Source organism: Euwallacea similis, chromosome 3, assembly GCF_039881205.1.
Source record: "Euwallacea similis isolate ESF13 chromosome 3, ESF131.1, whole genome shotgun sequence".
Taxonomy (NCBI): domain Eukaryota; kingdom Metazoa; phylum Arthropoda; class Insecta; order Coleoptera; family Curculionidae; genus Euwallacea; species Euwallacea similis.
In genome coordinates this window covers 6,107,994-6,125,859 of record NC_089611.1, presented here as the reverse complement: position 1 = coordinate 6,125,859, position 17,866 = coordinate 6,107,994, and the positions used below count along the sequence as shown (strand labels likewise).

The 17,866-nt window shown below is 33.6% G+C and overlaps 1 protein-coding gene across 1 annotated transcript; it reads right to left on the bottom strand.

Moving 5' to 3' along the window:
- Positions 1 to 6,467: 6,467 nt before the first annotated feature.
- Positions 6,468 to 17,373, bottom strand: LOC136419854 (uncharacterized). The gene is made up of 16 exons (XM_066406431.1): positions 16,832 to 17,373; positions 16,218 to 16,587; positions 14,498 to 14,600; positions 13,948 to 14,081; positions 13,478 to 13,622; positions 12,759 to 12,812; positions 12,558 to 12,686; positions 11,309 to 11,452; positions 9,776 to 9,904; positions 9,000 to 9,099; positions 8,676 to 8,872; positions 8,377 to 8,622; positions 8,084 to 8,267; positions 7,577 to 7,841; positions 7,281 to 7,517; positions 6,468 to 6,788 (listed from the first exon to the last, which is right to left on the bottom strand). The coding sequence occupies exons 1-16, from the start codon at positions 16,984 to 16,986 to the stop codon at positions 6,621 to 6,623; spliced, it is 2,760 nt and encodes a 919-aa protein (XP_066262528.1). The 5' UTR covers positions 16,987 to 17,373; the 3' UTR covers positions 6,468 to 6,620.
- Positions 17,374 to 17,866: the final 493 nt, after the last annotated feature.

Genomic DNA, 17,866 nt, shown 5'->3' with positions numbered 1-17,866 from the left:
ATAAACCTCGAAGTGGCCGTCCCCGTAAACTAACTGTGAGAGAGAGGAACCATGTTGTTAGAAACATTGTAAAAGATCCCCTTCAAAGTGCCCGAAATTTTGCCGAAGACATCGCATCAATATTCGGAAAAATAGTTACGCCGCAGACTATAAGAAATGTCCTTCATGAAGCCGGTCTTCGAGGGAGGCGGCCAAGGAAAAAGCCCTTTACAAGCAAGATAAACCAGAAGAAGCGGCTAGAGTTTGCAAGAACCTATAGGGACAAGCCTTTAGAATTTTGGAAAAAAGTTATATTTTCCGATGAAAGTAAATTTGAACTTTTTAAACCAGCCAGTATTTTGACAGTTTGGAGGAAAAAGAATACGGCTTTAGAGACAAAAAACGTCCTCAATACTGTTAAACACGGTGGAGGGATTGTTATGGTTTGGGGATGTATGGCATGGGCTGGAGTTGGAAATTTACAAGTTATTGATGATAAAATGACAGCACGTAGTTATGTGAATGTGTTGCGAGGCAATTTATCGACTAGTGCCCAAAAATTAGAATTGCAAAATGAGTTTTACTTTCAACAGGACAATGATCCTAAACACACCTCGCATATTACTCGAGAATGGTTGCTTTACAATGCACCTAGAAGACTTCCAACTCCACCTCAGTCGCCAGATCTGAACCCCATAGAAAATCTATGGCATTTGTTGGATCAGAAACTAAGGTCAAGGCATACGTCCAATAAAGAAGCTTTTAAAAGAATGCTCATCGAAACTTGGAATGAAATGTCTCCAGATATTACTAAAAAACTGGTTGAATCGATGCCTCGACGATTAGAAGCGGTTATCAAAGCAAAAGGGATGCATACGAAGTATTAATAAGTTGTTAATTTCATTATTTATTTTCTAATTATTCATCGTTGTAAATGTTTGGAAGTGTGCAAATACTTTCTTTGCATTAAAATATTCCTTTAATTGCTAAAACTAGAGGTCCGGTTTTTTTAAATATATTTTTTTGTTAAAATATAATGTAAATTCAATTCACTTTCAAAATAAAATACTTAATGTCCCATAGATCTCGCTTTGTTCCATAATAATCGCAATTATTGGGGTGTGCAAATAATTTTTTTGCTAACTGTATGTATATACCCTCTATTGTTTAGCCCTATATTAAATTAGAATAAACCATTAGTCGTAAATATGGAGAGTCTGTTTATCATCTTGGCTAAAACATAAAATGCAGAAAACGGCTCAAATATCAGTTTTGTCCCAATATAAGTGTGAATAGAATGATTGAGGGTTGCGAGCGTGGGAAGAAGGTGGAATGGTATGTGCTAATTCTTTTGAAGATAAACAGATGCACTCGGGGGTGACCCTGATGCATCTTTGGTATGTGGGGCATTCGATTCCCGAAAAGGATAGAATAAAGTTGTTGAGGACACGTGCGTGTATTTTATTAAAATAAAACCTACCCGTTCTTTAACAATGGATTTTCACCGGACGAAGAAACACGAACAATAAGAATCATTTCCAGAAACGAAGTTAGTGTTTTATTAACATTCGCCAACACCAATAACTACACAGCTGTGAGCTGTAGAGCAGCTCGAAATTTTTTTAAGGTAATAAGACAATGTGATTGTAGTATTTTATATACAGGGTTATTCACCCAAACCGTTCATTAGAAGTTTACTAGGATCTAAAAGTGATACGAATTTGAAAATTTGGAGTTAAGTTCGACATATACTATTTTTTAAAAATATTTTCAACTTGCTGTCACTTCCGGTTTAACTGGAAATAGCTGTAACTTGCTTATTTCAAATGGAACCCCCAGTATATTATTTTATTTTTAGATTCTACATAATATTTTAGGTACATTTTGTGAATAATATTCTATACTTAGTTCTTACCGTTTTTGAGATATTTGACCTTGAATTAAAAACGTGCCTCTGTAATGACCAATTTTAAAATTGCATATCTCCGCAGTTATTAATATTAGGCTGTTATTAGTGGAAGAATACACAAACGCTGATATTCTCAATTTTGATTCAAAGTTTCACTTTAATTTTGCTACCACCGAAAAACAAAAACGTACAATAACTGTCATTATTAACAAATAACCGTCATTACTTCTTTTCCACGGCCAACTACGCGAAGAATAAAAATTTACCAGAATGAATATCTACTATTAGTTTCACATAAACTTAATTATTTTGAAAAAGGTTTGGAATAAGTATAGGTAACCCTAATACAGTTCGATAGAGAATTACATTTTCTACTTGATACTGCTTAAAGTTATAGGGTGTCCCATTAAAAAAAACCGACTTTTGCAACTTCAAAAATGTAAATTTTAGGAGCCGAATTTTGAACACCCTCTATAATACTAAGCTACATAACTGGTGAAAGTGTAAACCTAAGACTTCTCCACTAAATTATAAATATCTCGTTTAATGACTGCTTTGTATTTTATCATCTTTTCATATCTAAAATATGGTATTTTAAATATGTAGATATAGTGTTGGCCCGTATATTTAGACAGCGCCTACTACTTTTATTAAAAAAAAAAAAAACACTTTAAATGCAAAAGTTGTGGAGTTTATCCTAAATTGCAAAAAAATGTTACATAACACAACAGGTAATTGTTGCAAAGATAAAAAAAGACACAAAGTCATTTAAAATTTATAATGGAACATCCTGTATTTTGTATAAAAATTAAATGGAATTTATTATTTGATTTCAAAAATATTTAACATGTTGACATTTGGTTTAGCTGTTTTTACGGTATTTGTATTTGAAAAACAGAAATATATTGTTTTTCCAAATCACGGTCGCCATGAATAAACAAATAGACCGAAAGTCATTAGTAATTATTATTTATTCGACTGTCGCATTTTCTTCATTCCATTCGATAAAATGGGTTATATAGAAGAAGAAAAGTTAGAAATAATTCACTTGTACTGTAAAAACAGCAGTAATGATGATCAAGTGCAAAAAATAATCAAACAATTGTCGATTCATTAAATGAGTTTATTTGCAATGCTTTGTTGAATTTGGATGAAGATTACAGAAAATGAGTTGAAAATAACAGCAAACACATTCAGCACTTTTGAATGTTCATAAATTATTTATTTAAAAAAAAGTTTATTTCGATTCCATAGTATTAAAATGCAATTTGTCTATATGAGTTTTAAATGAATTTATTAGTTCCCCGATGAAAATAATAAGTTAATTAATAATAATTACTAATAACGTTCGGTCCATTTGTTTCTTCATGGCAACAGCGATTTTGAAAAACAATATAATCTCGATTTTTAAATACAAATACCGTAAAAAGGACTAAACCAAATGTCAACATGTTATATTTTTGAAATCAGAAAATAAACTTTATTCAATTTCTATAAAACATACAGGGTGTTCCATTTTACATTTTAAACGGCTTTGTGTCCTTTTTTAACTTGGCAATATTTATCTGTTGTGTTACGTAATCTCCTCTGGCGATATGGGATAAACGCTACAACTTTTGTTTTTAAAATTTTTCCTTTTTTTATAATAGAAGTTGTAGGTGTTGTCTAAATATACGGACCAACCCTATAGGTATGTACATCCACGTGGTGTTGGAGCTATATTTTTCTCAAAACTATTTTCCACAAACAGAGAGAGTCAAATTTTACAAACACAGGTCCATACATCTCACAGATAGATGTCCTTCAAACAGACAAAGAAAAAAATGGAAAATATTGTTATGTGTGTAAAAGATCAACAATTTGAAAAAATTGCATTGCTATTTCCAAATATCATAACAACAAATTAAATTTTTAAAAATAGTCTGCTAAAAAAATTACTTTGCAAGCATTTTCTACTCAGTTACGTGCGTGTATTTTCACAATAGTCTAACCTGCACTATTGAGTGAAGAACAAAATTTTCCATAAAAAGCACAAAATTATTCAGCAAATATTAGACCGGAGTCACAATAATTTTTAAAATGAAACAGCCAAAATTAATTTTATAATTTTTGTTCCTCAAGTGATCTCCGATTTACAGGTTTTATTATTTTTGTACGTTTTCGTACCGATATTGATTCTTAGATGATTCGGCCGAGTGGTAGCACGATAAACAAGATATGCGTAGCCAAAAGATGTGAAATTGTCCTTCCAACCGAATAGGATGAAAAAGATTCTACTACCCAATAGTGCAAACTGCTTGCCACTTGAAGCGTTCCTGAGGGAAGAAAAGTTACCTACTGGAAAAGTGAAAAGTGTATTTTGTAAAAGCTCTTGGATTTGTTGTTGCAGAAAGGCAACTTCAAGAAGCGTCATTGAAATGTTAGAGAGAAGCAGGAATTTTGAATTATTTGCGTGAAATAATTCTTACCGTGCTCGACTCAATTTAAAATGGTTATTTGCTCATCGTTTTATTATGCATTTGCCTTGCCAGATGGCCAGCATCAGGCATGATTCGATGTACATACATTTGGCCTCTTATGTTAACCTCCAACCTTTTGAAGATTGTACCCATTGTGAACTATGACCTATGATCTGAACTATAACCTGAAAACATTTACGCTTTTTTATCGATTTACCCGTCTCTTCCTCCCATCCAAGATCTACACATGCACATTTCCCTAGGGTCGAAAGGGCTACACACTATGTACAGGGTGTTTCAAACTTTACGCCCCTATACCTATTTTATGGAATCGGAAAATAATATGAAAAATTTAAACTATGAATCATCAATAGGGTTGGATGATCTCCATTTCCACCTGAAGAACTTCATTTCTACAATGTCGGAGTAACGAGTTATGACATTAATGGTTTTTTTCCCAAGGAACATATCCAAATTCTGACAAAATTATATTGATCGTACTTTTCCACACAACTTTTGTTAAAGACATTTTTTCATATCTGTTATCTTTTAAAAGTTATAAGCGACAACGTTTTAGGAATTATCCCAAAAATATTTAATTTTATGACAAGAACTCGACAAACAACAATAAATTAGTTATTATAAAACTAAATAGTAAAAAGAAACAAAACAAGTATTATATTTAATTTAACATATTTTCAATGTGACTTTCCCCCTCCCACAAAGCACATTTGAAGTCTTCGCCTAACTTCCGTTTCAGTAGTTTTTCTTAATATTTCTGACGTCAATTCATTGTAAGCAGTTCTTATTTTCTCTTTTAAATGTTCCAAATTCCTTGAAGGACTTTTATAAACTTTATTTTTAAGAAATCCTCACAAAAAAAAGTCCATGAGACTTAAATCGGGGGCCTTTCATGGCCACTGCACAGGCCCGTTAATGCCAATCCAGTTTTGTTCGGACGTGTTATTATATTTAGGTATTGCTGCACAATGAAGTCTAACAAACTACTTACATAGTATAGGAATAAACTAAGACTAACCTGATATTTCTGGATGTATTTTTGCGTTAATTTCTAAGACGTTTTTGCTTTTAACTTTTATATGTTAACACATAAGAAGAAATTTATATAACAAAAGTTTTGTGGAAAAATAGGATCACTAAAATTTTGTCAAAATTTGGATATGTTTCTGGGAAAAATGTCACTGATGACATTATAATTCGTAACTTCGATTTTAGAAATTAACTTCTTCAGGTCGAAATGAAAGTCATTCTACCCCGTTGAGACCCATAGTTAAAATTTTTCACATTACTTTACATTTCCATAAAATAGGTATAGGGGCGACGAGTTTGAGACACCCTGTACATACATAATATACATATATATGTATATTCACGACCTGTTTGTTATTTCGGGGCGGGGACGTACTGACATTCATCCTTTAATCAAAATATTCGGCCACTTCTAAATTTTCTAAGTCCACAGTGCCCGTAGTGTTTTTCCAATAATTTTCGCAGTAAAAAAATTAATTTAAAACGAAAATTAACTTTTGATTAAAATATATAAAAGGTAAACATGGAAAATATGTAATATATGTTTGTATGTAAATTGTTTGTTTTTCTCTATTCTATGTGGGGTAGAACCCCCTTAGACAAAAGTAAGGGATAGTATTGTTGCAGCTGTTGCTAAAAAAAACGCGTCCCTTTTTCATCGTGAATTCCAGTTGTTCGATTTATTGCAGGAATATGAATCCTCTGTTGATCCTGGATGTCCTAATTGAGTTCCTGAAGGCTTGGAAAAGCATTTTTGGGAACTATTAGCGTTTGTGCAGGAACGCAGAGCGCACCGGGATGATTAATTTAAGCTATTTTTAAGGCAATTATCTTGTACAACTTTATTAGTTTTTGAGAAAAATAATTGCAGATTAATCGTTTTCATCCGGATATCTGAACGAAGCTGAATTTATATGTTTATACAGGACCGAGCAAAACTGTATTTTCTTCGTCCAGATTAAAAACGCTCTGTGGTGAAATACTGTTTAACGACGTCACTGAAACATAAAAAATTATGATTATGTGGATAGCCAATTTAAGCAGTAAGACTGAGGTAGTAAAATGCAGTATTATGTAGTATTTATGTATTACAAATGTTTATGGCATACAAAGTAAACAAATTGCACTTACATACGTACATATCATGCAAGACAATGTATTATGTATGTTATAGTTACTTCTATTTACCTACACGTTTACAAAGTAAGGACCGGTAGTTGATTTTAATTAATTTTGTTAAACACTTCATAGCCAGTTTGTTTGGCAGCCATGGGTTTTTCAGAAAAATCTAATTGCTTTTCATCCCCCAGCGTCTGATTATAGTTGTAGCCTATGTCGTGTGATCTGACCGGATATGTCAACTGGTTTCCTTTATCCCAAGAATATAATTCCTATAATAACGCATTTCTATGGTATAACTGTTTAGTACAAATAATAGCAATTTATTTCATGTAATTCCTCATATCATTTTATGAAGAAAAGTTCGTATGAACATACCTACGTTGATAAACGCATCGTTTTAGAATTTTTTCAAAAATGTATTGTTTTCTAAAACTTCTAAGATATTTAACTAGAATTTGGCGTACAGAGCGTCTATTTTAATTACGTTCATTATGCTATTTTTATTTCATATTTCGAAAGCGGTTTTTATTTGTGAAAGATCCACGAACATATAATTTGTGCAATTTTTATTTTAGCTGAGCCCCTAGCTTCCCCTAAGCCATTCTTGAGCTTTTCTTCACAAAGTGGCTTGAGGAATCATACCTGTATGTCTAATGCAATATTCACTGAACCTTTGTATTATTCAGGTGGTCTTTGGTAATAATTTGGGTTGCAAACGAAATGTAAAACCAATAAGGAGCCATTAATAAAGATTTACACACCTTAGTTTTATGGTTGTAACTAAGCATAGTTGTTTTCCTGAAAGGATTGGCAAACTGCAGGTTGACATCTAACAAAACGTTCTTGTAGAGATCTAGCGCAAATCGAATTTTACTGGTTCTGTCGTAAACGCTATCTACTGCGTAAAGCACGCCGCAAACTATAAACATTTCTCCCACCTTGTGATGGTCTAAGCTGATATTCCAAGTGTATTGAGGAGTCATTTTATCTATGTCCACCTGATAAGAGATATTATAATTACTCGTAACAGCAGGCCTCTTGCAAAATGTGTTCCTACCTTCATAATTGCAGTGTTGTTGGAATCGGGAACCGCGAAAATAAGCCACAATCCATTTTCGTCCACGCAGAAGTCCACATAATTGTACTGGCCAGAATAGAGCTTGGAAGTACGTTCCATGGCACCGGGAAGATCCAGAGATTTTGTATTTTTGGTGGCCAGGTTGTAACGTAAAATTCGTTTAGTTCCGTTCACATTATAGAAAAATGAACCGTTGAAAACAACGTGGGAGTTACCGCTAAACGGGTGATCCAGTCTGTATACACTACAACATATTTCTTTAGATATCAAAAGTTATAGGTGAACTCAAGAAACTAAATAACGAATTTTGAATATATATTTTTTGTCACATCTTTTTCAACTCTAAATATTTGCAACGTCGGGCTACCTTTTTATGATTAACTTTTTTCTGGAAACCAAGTTGATGACGGTTGACAAAATTCGAAACATCGATGACCATTGGTATTGATAACGTAGTTTTTTCTACCGGACAATTTTCATACGTACTTTGCTGGAACGTTCTTCCTGAAAGCAGTTTTATTTCGATATTCGATCAGTTCATTTGAACTGCTCTCATTCGTAGCCCAGATATAAGAACGGGCATCTGTATGCGCGTCTGTCATCCAACAACCATATGTGTAGTCGGAAAATCTATTGTAAACGGGTTTACCTACGGCATACAGCACACAATCTGAAAAATAACCAATTAATCAATCTTTTAAATATTGAACCCGCCTTATATGTAGATACATATATAAATATTTCTGGTTGGATAACATTTTCTTTTAAGTTATGCGAACCTGTGGCCCTAGTAAGGTTTACGATGGAATACTTGGTGTCTCCGTAGGGTCTTACTTCCCATCTAGTGATTAAATCAATTAGTGATACACCGCTCGGACTGCACTTAATTTCTTTGATATCACATTCAGGACAGGGCACTTGAGGCTCACAAAGATCTTCCAGGGCTACCTTGTCCGGCGGTTGAACTCCAAAAAATGTTGGTTTAAACGGGGCTCTGAAGTTGTGAGTTTCGCTCGGATCTATGTCTGTGGGCAATATTCATTCGTTAAATTTATAAATTTTATAACCTAATACGTACCAAAAAGTTTAAATTCTCCTATCGTCATTTGCAACTCGTTCTTACTAATGCAATGATAAAGATATTGTTTATCAGTATGCGTTACTCGTGATATATTTAACTGCATTCGGGATTTGTATCCGTATTTCATTTTGGAATTATCTATCCTGAACTTGTCACCGTTGTTTAATGGTACTCCGTCTGAGCGTTCCCAGTATCTGGAAATGTGAAAAATTTTGACTGACTTCAAATCAACGAAATCCATAACCGTCGAAACGACGTGGGTAAGTACCTAAAACACATGGAACAATAATAATCGCAGAATTTGAAAATGAAACAGTTTACCTGACCGACTCAGGAAATGCTTCGGTGTCACATTCAAGCACTGCTGTGGAACCATTAGCAACACCGATCATTTGGTTTTGGATACTTATTAAAGGGGGAACTATAAAATAGATAACAAAATAAGAATTCCTGTAGAATATTTAAAGACAATAGGGAGATTCGAGGAAATACGGGTTAAATTAATAATAGATATTTTAATTGTAATACATTTTGATATCTTAGAATCGGATAAAGGTGACGAAGTCGATCAAATTACCAAAAAATGTGACTGTTTTTGGAATGCGTTAATTGCAATGTTATAATGATATGCAATATTAACGGAAGGAAGACAGCATTTTTTTTTAAATTTAACTAATCGATCTTGTTTTTTTTTATTTACTGCTCCGAAGCTAGCAATAGCATAGCATGGCATTTAAAACCTCTTCTATAATTGAAATTAAAAAAAAATTCTCTCGAAAACGAAGCTTTTTGGGATAAAGAGCAGTTTGTCAAGTGGGTTTAATTAAAAAATATAATTCAAATTCTTTAATTAGAATTACTTTAATTAAGTATAACGATCAGTAATTCAACTAATTTCCGCGAGTGATAATTATTAATTAATAGTTTAATTACGTCACACAATTAGGCGTAATTGGTAATTGTAATTCAGTTACTTTTTAAGTGTTGCGACAATTCTGTTTGATACATTTTTTTTGTCTGAGATATAGACCACCATAAATAAACCTTATTGTTACTTACCGTTAGTTGTTACTAAAAATTTACGTCCCGATACTCACAATAAACTTCAAGATTGAATGTATGATTAGCTGGTGGGGGAATTCCATTGTCGGCAATGCAGAGATATTTTCCCATATGATCCCTGTTTACCCGAGTTATATTCAAAATTGCTCCCGAGACTTGAGCGTCTGCAAAAAGTGATAAATGGTATATTAGTCGGTGTAATTTCATTCTTTTAAGTGGATATTACATTTTAGTTCATTCTAATTAGGTATTAAAATGTGTATAGATGTAACTTTTTTACATTTTTCTACGGCATTAGGGGCGAAAATAATTGTTTTTTTTTTAAATCATAGCACTGCAGATTGAAATATAGAAAAAATAGGAATTTCATAATTGTTTTCCTCCAGTATAAATTTTTTTAGTAAGTTGGAACAGTACATATATACGTACTCTTAGCAAAAACATTTTTATGCAATTTTTGACTTAAACGCCCCTAACTTTGATTTAAAAATTACTTGGGAATGTGAAGTTATTTAGTTGCCTATGCAATTAATTCAGCTCCAAAAGAAAAAAAACAGGTCTTATTCAAGAAAATGGCACGCGTGTTAGAGTTGAAATTCCCATAAACCGGCGAGGTCATTAACGAGAACGATCGAGGACTCTCGTTAAGGACTGCGAGACTTAATCAGTTTGGGTCTTTGCCGTTAGACGTTTTTTTTCATTTCGGTTGTTCCCTCGTGTTCGGCAGTTTGATTTTTCTCTCATCATGTGGTGACCGTAAGGTTGCTATCGATTAGAGCGAGTCAGTTTGATTGATCTAGATTTGCCTTTCCATATAAGACCCGATTGTTATTGAAACTCGGTTCCGCTGAACCAAAACCATTGAGTTAATTTCATTTGCGACAGTTGCTGCTCAATGTTGCTCTTATGGGATAGTTCTAGTTCGGCTTAACTAACTTTCATACCTCTGGGCCTGAAAGAATTTCAAATAAACTGAATGTAAAACGAAACGACTACATATTTGTTTGCATTCATCATGGGTTTAATATTCTCCAAAAAGGAACGATTGATGGCATTAAAAACTTTAAACGGCTTCACTCCAAAGCAATTAGTATTATTAGAGTTTGAAATATCACCCCCCGAGAATTGAAACCTATTCGGGATATCGGGAACTCTCTCAAGTAGCGAGCCAAGGCGAAACTTAATTTAATTAAAACAGTTGGGGATGAATTTTCTAATTTTAAAAAATTATTTGCAAAGCAATAGAGACCATGGAAATTTGCCTGGTACTATTCGCGGACATATTCTAAATGGGAATGCGGAGATAAAAAAATATATATGAAAATTCCATGACCTATAGCAATTTGCAAATTACTTCTTTTCAAAAAAAAGGTGTACCTGAATTTTGTTAAGCAATGTGATCAATTTAGAGCGACTCCCATTAGGATGTTCATTTTGAGAAATCAAATTTTTCGATAACGAATCTATACCTACTTGACTTAATTCCAGATAGGTAGTTGCATAAACTAGTTATGAAGCATGCTTTAACTGAACCCGCGTTACGAAATTAATAATGAAGCGGATATTACCTTGCCACGCTCCTCTGTTAATTGGTCTGTTATCAAGTTTTTGCCACGTAATCTTGGGGGCGGGAGTACCTGTGGCTGAACATTGTAAACGCACGTTCTCCCCTTCGTGAACCACGATCGGTCCCATTTCACCCATATGCGACCCTAAAACATATTTAATATGATGAAAATCGTCACTACATAAATACTACAAGACATTTGTGTGTATGCCAATGATGTTGAGGGCATGTGGTAATAAAAAATCAGGAGACAAAAAAAGTAATAAATGAATTCAAACTTGTGAAATAAAAAAAAATTAAATATATAAAATAAAAAATAATAAAAAGCCAAGGTGGTACATCTTAACAGTATTAGAACCATTGGGATGTACTGTTCGCAGAACCAATCAATCACAATCAAAATCATCGGAAGTTACTTAGTTAACTAATTCTGATAAATAAAATTATTATTGAGCCTTATCATGATAAAGCGTAATTTGAGCTCAAACAGAAATTATTGTTAAACATTCAGATTACACTGTTAATAAGTTGACGATACAAACTGAGCAGGGTAGAGATATCTCTGTTTATTTTTATTGATCAAGCACCGAACATGAACATGATATCGTAAGTTTTGTATTATTCATGAACTTCCATTTTAACAATCCCTCTCTAAGTCTCTCGATTTTCTGCAGGAGATGCAGACCTACGACGTGTGAGCCATGTGACATATTTTTATTAAAATTTTATTCGACAAATAGGAATAAATCGTTAAAGTCTCTTTTACACCCAATGAGTTCATTGGATAAAAAAGAAATCAAAATTATGTAATGGTGAAAACCACAAATAATACCTAATTAATAAATATTATTATTAACACTTTTACTACCGAGTTGAATTTCGGTATTCATGGTATATATCAAGATTAATGGTATTTTTGGCATTTCTCTATTTTATATCCGCGTGTTATTGATATTCCATAATTTGCATCAAATTTGAGTCAATGGTACATCGTGTGTACCATCGGCTTTTCGCCGCTGGTGGTACACACCGTGCACCATTGCCTCCGCTCGAGGAAATCCGACAGTACACAATGTATACCGCCGGCACTAAACGTGTTAAGATTAAAAAATCGATGAGCCTTCATGTTACTATTTAGAAAAAAATTGAAAATTTGAAAAGACATTAATAATAGAAAAATGTCCGTATTGATCAGGAAAACTTTCAAAGTTGGAAAATTTCTTTTCACAATTTCAAAGAAGGGAATTTACCTGCAATAGATGGGGGTATCAACAATTCGCTAACATTTTTGCTGTCTAATTTATAGGCCGTTATCCCTGGCAAGCCGGGTGTACCATCTATACCGCCTTTTCCAGGTTTCCCTCGCGGACCAGACGCTCCTGTAGGCAAATCCAAATACTTCATAGCTCCTTCGAAAGTCACTGAGTCCACCAAAGAAAAAATAAGTTTACCTCGTTGTCCTGGCGGCCCTTGAATTCCTGGTATACCTGGTTCCCCTTTTTGACCTTTAATTTAAACATTTACATTTTTCACTTACAGTATCATATATACAGTATCGCCGTTTCTAGAGTTCAACCACGAAGATCTCAATAATTATAGACCATAAAAAGTCCGTGCAAAAAAGGGGCAACGTTGGGCTGTATTAAATTCAAGAATATGCGGTTATGTCACCATAATCAGAAAGAAAAGCTCATATAAAAAAAATTAAAATCCACGGAAAAAACACAGTTGATGAGAATTATCATAAATCAAAAGTCGGATTTTGAGAAAAGAAGATATATTGCAATAATTATGTATTAATTATTTAGAATTACCTCCTCAAATAACTTGAGGAAAAAAGAAAAACATTTTTCCAAAATACCAATTTTTTATTTTTTAATGATATATTCTTGACCTCTAAATTGCACAAATGTGCCCCAATTTTATCGATCTTCATATCTTTTGTGGTTACTAAGGTACAGATGGTTTAGCTCTATAAACACACAACCTGTATATATTTTAATTTTTATCCCTTTTCAGATTCGTTTTTCATCTCGTAGATTTTAAAGATAGCAATAGTGAATGCGCCTAAACGCGCAATCCGAATAGGTAATTAATTTTCTTTATTTATGATTCATTTATGGGAGTTTTTATTAACCTTAATGACTATTCGTTCTAAAATAAAACTTGCCCTTGAGTCCATGTTTTCCATCCCTTCCTGATAAACCGTCTTTGCCTGGGATACCATCGTATCCATTCCTTCCTGGCATACCATCTAAGCCTGGTGTCCCTGGAATGCCGATTCTGCCGTCGAGGCCCGGTCTGCCCTGTTCCCCCTTAAATATTATTTAATTGACATAACTTATTGAACCTTTACTTACCTGCAAAAATCAAAATGGAAAAAACCGTGTATACAGAGTTTGTCATTTTCATTGTCTGTGTCGGGTGCCTACCTTACTTTTTAATGGAAATAGCAAGATGCGGTTTTAACGAACATTTAACTACTTTGAAATCTTTTTTATAATCACTACATTCTTCAAAGAATATTTTTTATGAGGTATAGTCCGGTTCGGCGATCCAAAACCTAAACTATTTCTCGCAGAAAATAAATATTCTCTTGAATTTTTCTTATTTTTGTACATTTTCTTAATAATTATGTACCTTTTCTCCCGGAAAACCTGACATGCCTGGAATTCCAGGCGATCCAGACTCTCCTTTTATCCCAGGAACGCCCGTCTTGCCTGGAGGCCCAATTGGGCCAGAATCGCCTTTACTGCCTGTTGGACCAACGTCTCCTAAATAATGTCCTTACTTATTATGTTTGGCTATTAAACATATACATGCGCAGGGTGTCTCAACATTAGCATAAAACATGGTATTTCAACGTCAAAATTTTAATTTTTTTTAAACATTTTTTCTACGGTCAGGCCTCTTTTTGTCAATCCTAACTTTTCTACGATACGCCACTCTTATGTTTTGGTATATCCGTCCATTTTCGACTTATCTACGAAATCCTGAAAAGGATCATTTAATTTTAGTTTACGATTATTCAATGTTTTAGTGCCAAATCCTGAATTGTCATCAACTCTCTTAAGTTAATCGAAAGCTTTAACATATCTACAATAAAAATCATTTATAATTTTATTTTATGCACGCTATTTCCAGACACCCTGTACAACGGTGAAATAATAAATTTAATGTATTCAAATACCTTGAACTCCCGGAAAACCGGGTTCCCCTCTTTCGCCCTTCGGACCCGGCACTTGTACACAGGATTCTTTAATCTTTTGGCAGATGCCAAATAGTTGATTTTCCTAGAGAATTGTGATTAATTAACATAAATTCTACAACGCAGTGCAAACAAGTTCTTCACAAATTCTTAATATCACAAAAAAAAATAAATTAAAAATTCCCTTCTATTTAATCATACAAAAAAGTTACATGTAGCTTGAAGAAGATTAAGTAAAACTGAGGGTTACGTTGGCGTTTGCGAAAGGTATAGCCAGGTAGGGTTAATTAATGAATCGACCCAGAAAGTTACCGGAAAACAATGTAAACAAAGTTTTTAAATTTCCTTTGGTGATGATTCTAAGAAATCACCCGACTTACGAAAACTGCGTTATTCTTTGCTGTATTCTTTGAGTTATTATTGAATTTCGTTGTATCTACTGATAATTCCATCCAAATATGAACCAAATTTCATTAAATTTAATTACCAAATTTTTTTTAAATGCAAGTATATAAAAAACTAGAAGGTGTCTCGTTTTTTTTAAATAAAAAATTACGGGCACTTCCAGTCAAACCGAAAACATTCAAAATTGTGGCGGTAAGAAAAATAATTGGCCTAAATTACATGCATTTATCTAAATTAGCAACGTCGACATAGCGTATCCAATTTTCTTTATCGCCTAGTATACCATATACATACCTATCATAAGTATCTATTCACTTTTACACTCGCACATGCGAATGGAACTTTAAGACGGCAATATGTCTTCTCCATTCAAAAATGTAGGTTGAAAACGAGGAACAATTTGTTCTCTTGGCAGGAAAAATTATTCCTCATTTTTATTGCATAAAGAACTATGAGGCAGAATGAAATTATTCTTAGGGAAAATATTAATTTAAAAGATTTAAAACATTTACAAATATTTCCGAGATAATCCTGAAGAGGGCTTTAAATATCTGACTTCAACTTTGAGGTCTAATCTTAGAAAGAACTATGTTAAGTAGGCAAACGAATATTTATTTTACATGACTGAAGTACTTTTATCTAAAAGCTCATTCCATTAAATCACATCGCGGCGATTAAGATGTTAAAAATGTTTTTATTTTATGGGGGAAGTGTAAACACTGACAATATCTAGCTCTGGAAAACGATTAAATTGGGAAAATGAATTAACTCAAATATATACCGAATTTTTTTTCACCCATGAGTGAACCAGGACACTCTGTATTTTTTGATGTTAAGAACGATTCAAAGTATTTTCTATAATACATGCCACAGCCCCCTAGATCTTCAAGAGGTTTTGAGATAATTGCCTGCTCGCTCACTCAAAAAATATCCCTGTACCGCATTCTAGTGTGTGTGAGATAATTTCCAGATGTCTATTAATTGATGATTTTAATGTAACCTAATTAGTTATGAGTATAGACTTGGATAAATATATAGGCTTTTAAATCATTAAGCGTTATTAAAAAAACACTTTAACATTAAGTAAGTTAGATATGCAATTTTATTTATTATCGTTATCACATGGCGCTGCTTTTTTGGTTTCCGACTTAAAACAATAAATTACATATCGTGCAACCAGTGCGGAAAATAGCACTTTTTACAGGAGCAAAACAGAATGCTGATACGAGCTGAAGAAGAGAAATCATATTACTGATATTCATAATTAAAAAAAATATATTTTGAGGATGTTCCTTACTTGAATTTTACTGGAACTCGTAAGCCACACCCATTTATTATTATCATCAGCTTCTCCCCCTTTCAAGCTTCGTCTCCTATTGGAATCAGTCTCATCTGTCAAAGGTTCTCTAGCATGGAAAAATTTAACTTGAGATTCTTCGGAAAGAAAATTATACTCTCTGGATCTATCCATGCTGCGTTTCACCCTGCTATTGATAGTCGTCGATGCGACGTCGCCTGTAGGTGATGCATGTTGGTCGGATTTTGGCAAATAGCTCAACATTTTGACGACGTCTTGTCGGAACGTTTCCGTGCGCACCTCATCTTGGAAATTACGGTGAAAGTCGCTTTTACTGAGATAGTTGTCGCGAACATCGGAGATTATTAATCTAGATCAAAAACTGTGTTTCAAAGGGTCGATAAGGTTGAATAGAGATTTTATCTCGCAGGAAAAAAAATTGAGAACGTCTGAATTCGGAATTAAGACTGGTTCTGCCGTACCCTATAGATAGCTATGCAAGTGTCCCGCATATTTTGAGAATTTGTGGTTTTTTTATTAAAGGATTTTTATTTAAAAAAAGCTGCATAGAAAATTAAAAAAGATGCGGATAACTATTATTTGAAACGTCTTACCTGTACACGTAATGAGCCAAAAATATTTCTGTAAGAAAAATAAAGAATACGCAACAAATAATTCGCACAGTATAACTTGGATTAACCTGATCGCGTAGTGAAACTTTAAAGTCCCCAGGCACAATTTTGTTGTCTCTTGTCTGTGACGCGGACATATTTTTAGGCCCTTTTTAGCACCAATTTATGAATGTGTCTACTCCTTATTAAGTAGTTTATAAATAATTTGTCAGACTGTCTGAAATAATTGTTGATCATTCATATCATCAATTGAAATCCATAAAGTTGATTTGCTGAAACATACGGCATTAATTCACTGCTCAAGGTTAATACTTCAACATTGTCATCTTTTCTTCGGGGAATAATCACGCGCGTTTTCACAGGACGACGACGACGACGACGACGACGAACAAAACTACGAGAGAAAAAGAAAGAGTCTTGTCCTGTCCTTCCTGTCCTGCAGGAGCGGCTGCACTGGCAGGACTGTGAAGGCACAGTATTGAAACGGAAACGCGCTTCGACGCAAAATAATTCCTGGAAAGTGACGAGAATTGGAGGATGGAGAGTGATGGTGTGTTATTTTCTAAAGTCGGTGATCACTTGGTTGAGCCAAGAAAAACGTTATTTCGATTTTACACGTACAGTGTGCGTATGGAGCCCTTCCCCCCTCCCTTTCTGGCTTCCAAACGCATTCACGCACTTAAATATTTTGAAATTTCAAGATTATAATTTTAGGACACAACATTCTGGATTCTTTGTAACACAGACGAAATAAACCAAAGAAAAAAACCTAAAAAAAACATCTTTATCTATTTTTGTGAGGAAGTAGATAAGGAAATTTCTCATCGCTCACCAGATTTTTCCTCAAGAGATAATTGTCACAGACCAGACAAATCTTTTATGCATCCCTTCGAGATTATACCTCATTATTTTCTTATTATTTATTTTTCTTTTTAATCTAAAGATTTTTAATTTTTAATTAAAATTTCTTGTCTGTTGTAACATTTTAATTGTCATTAATTAACACAAAACAAAAAC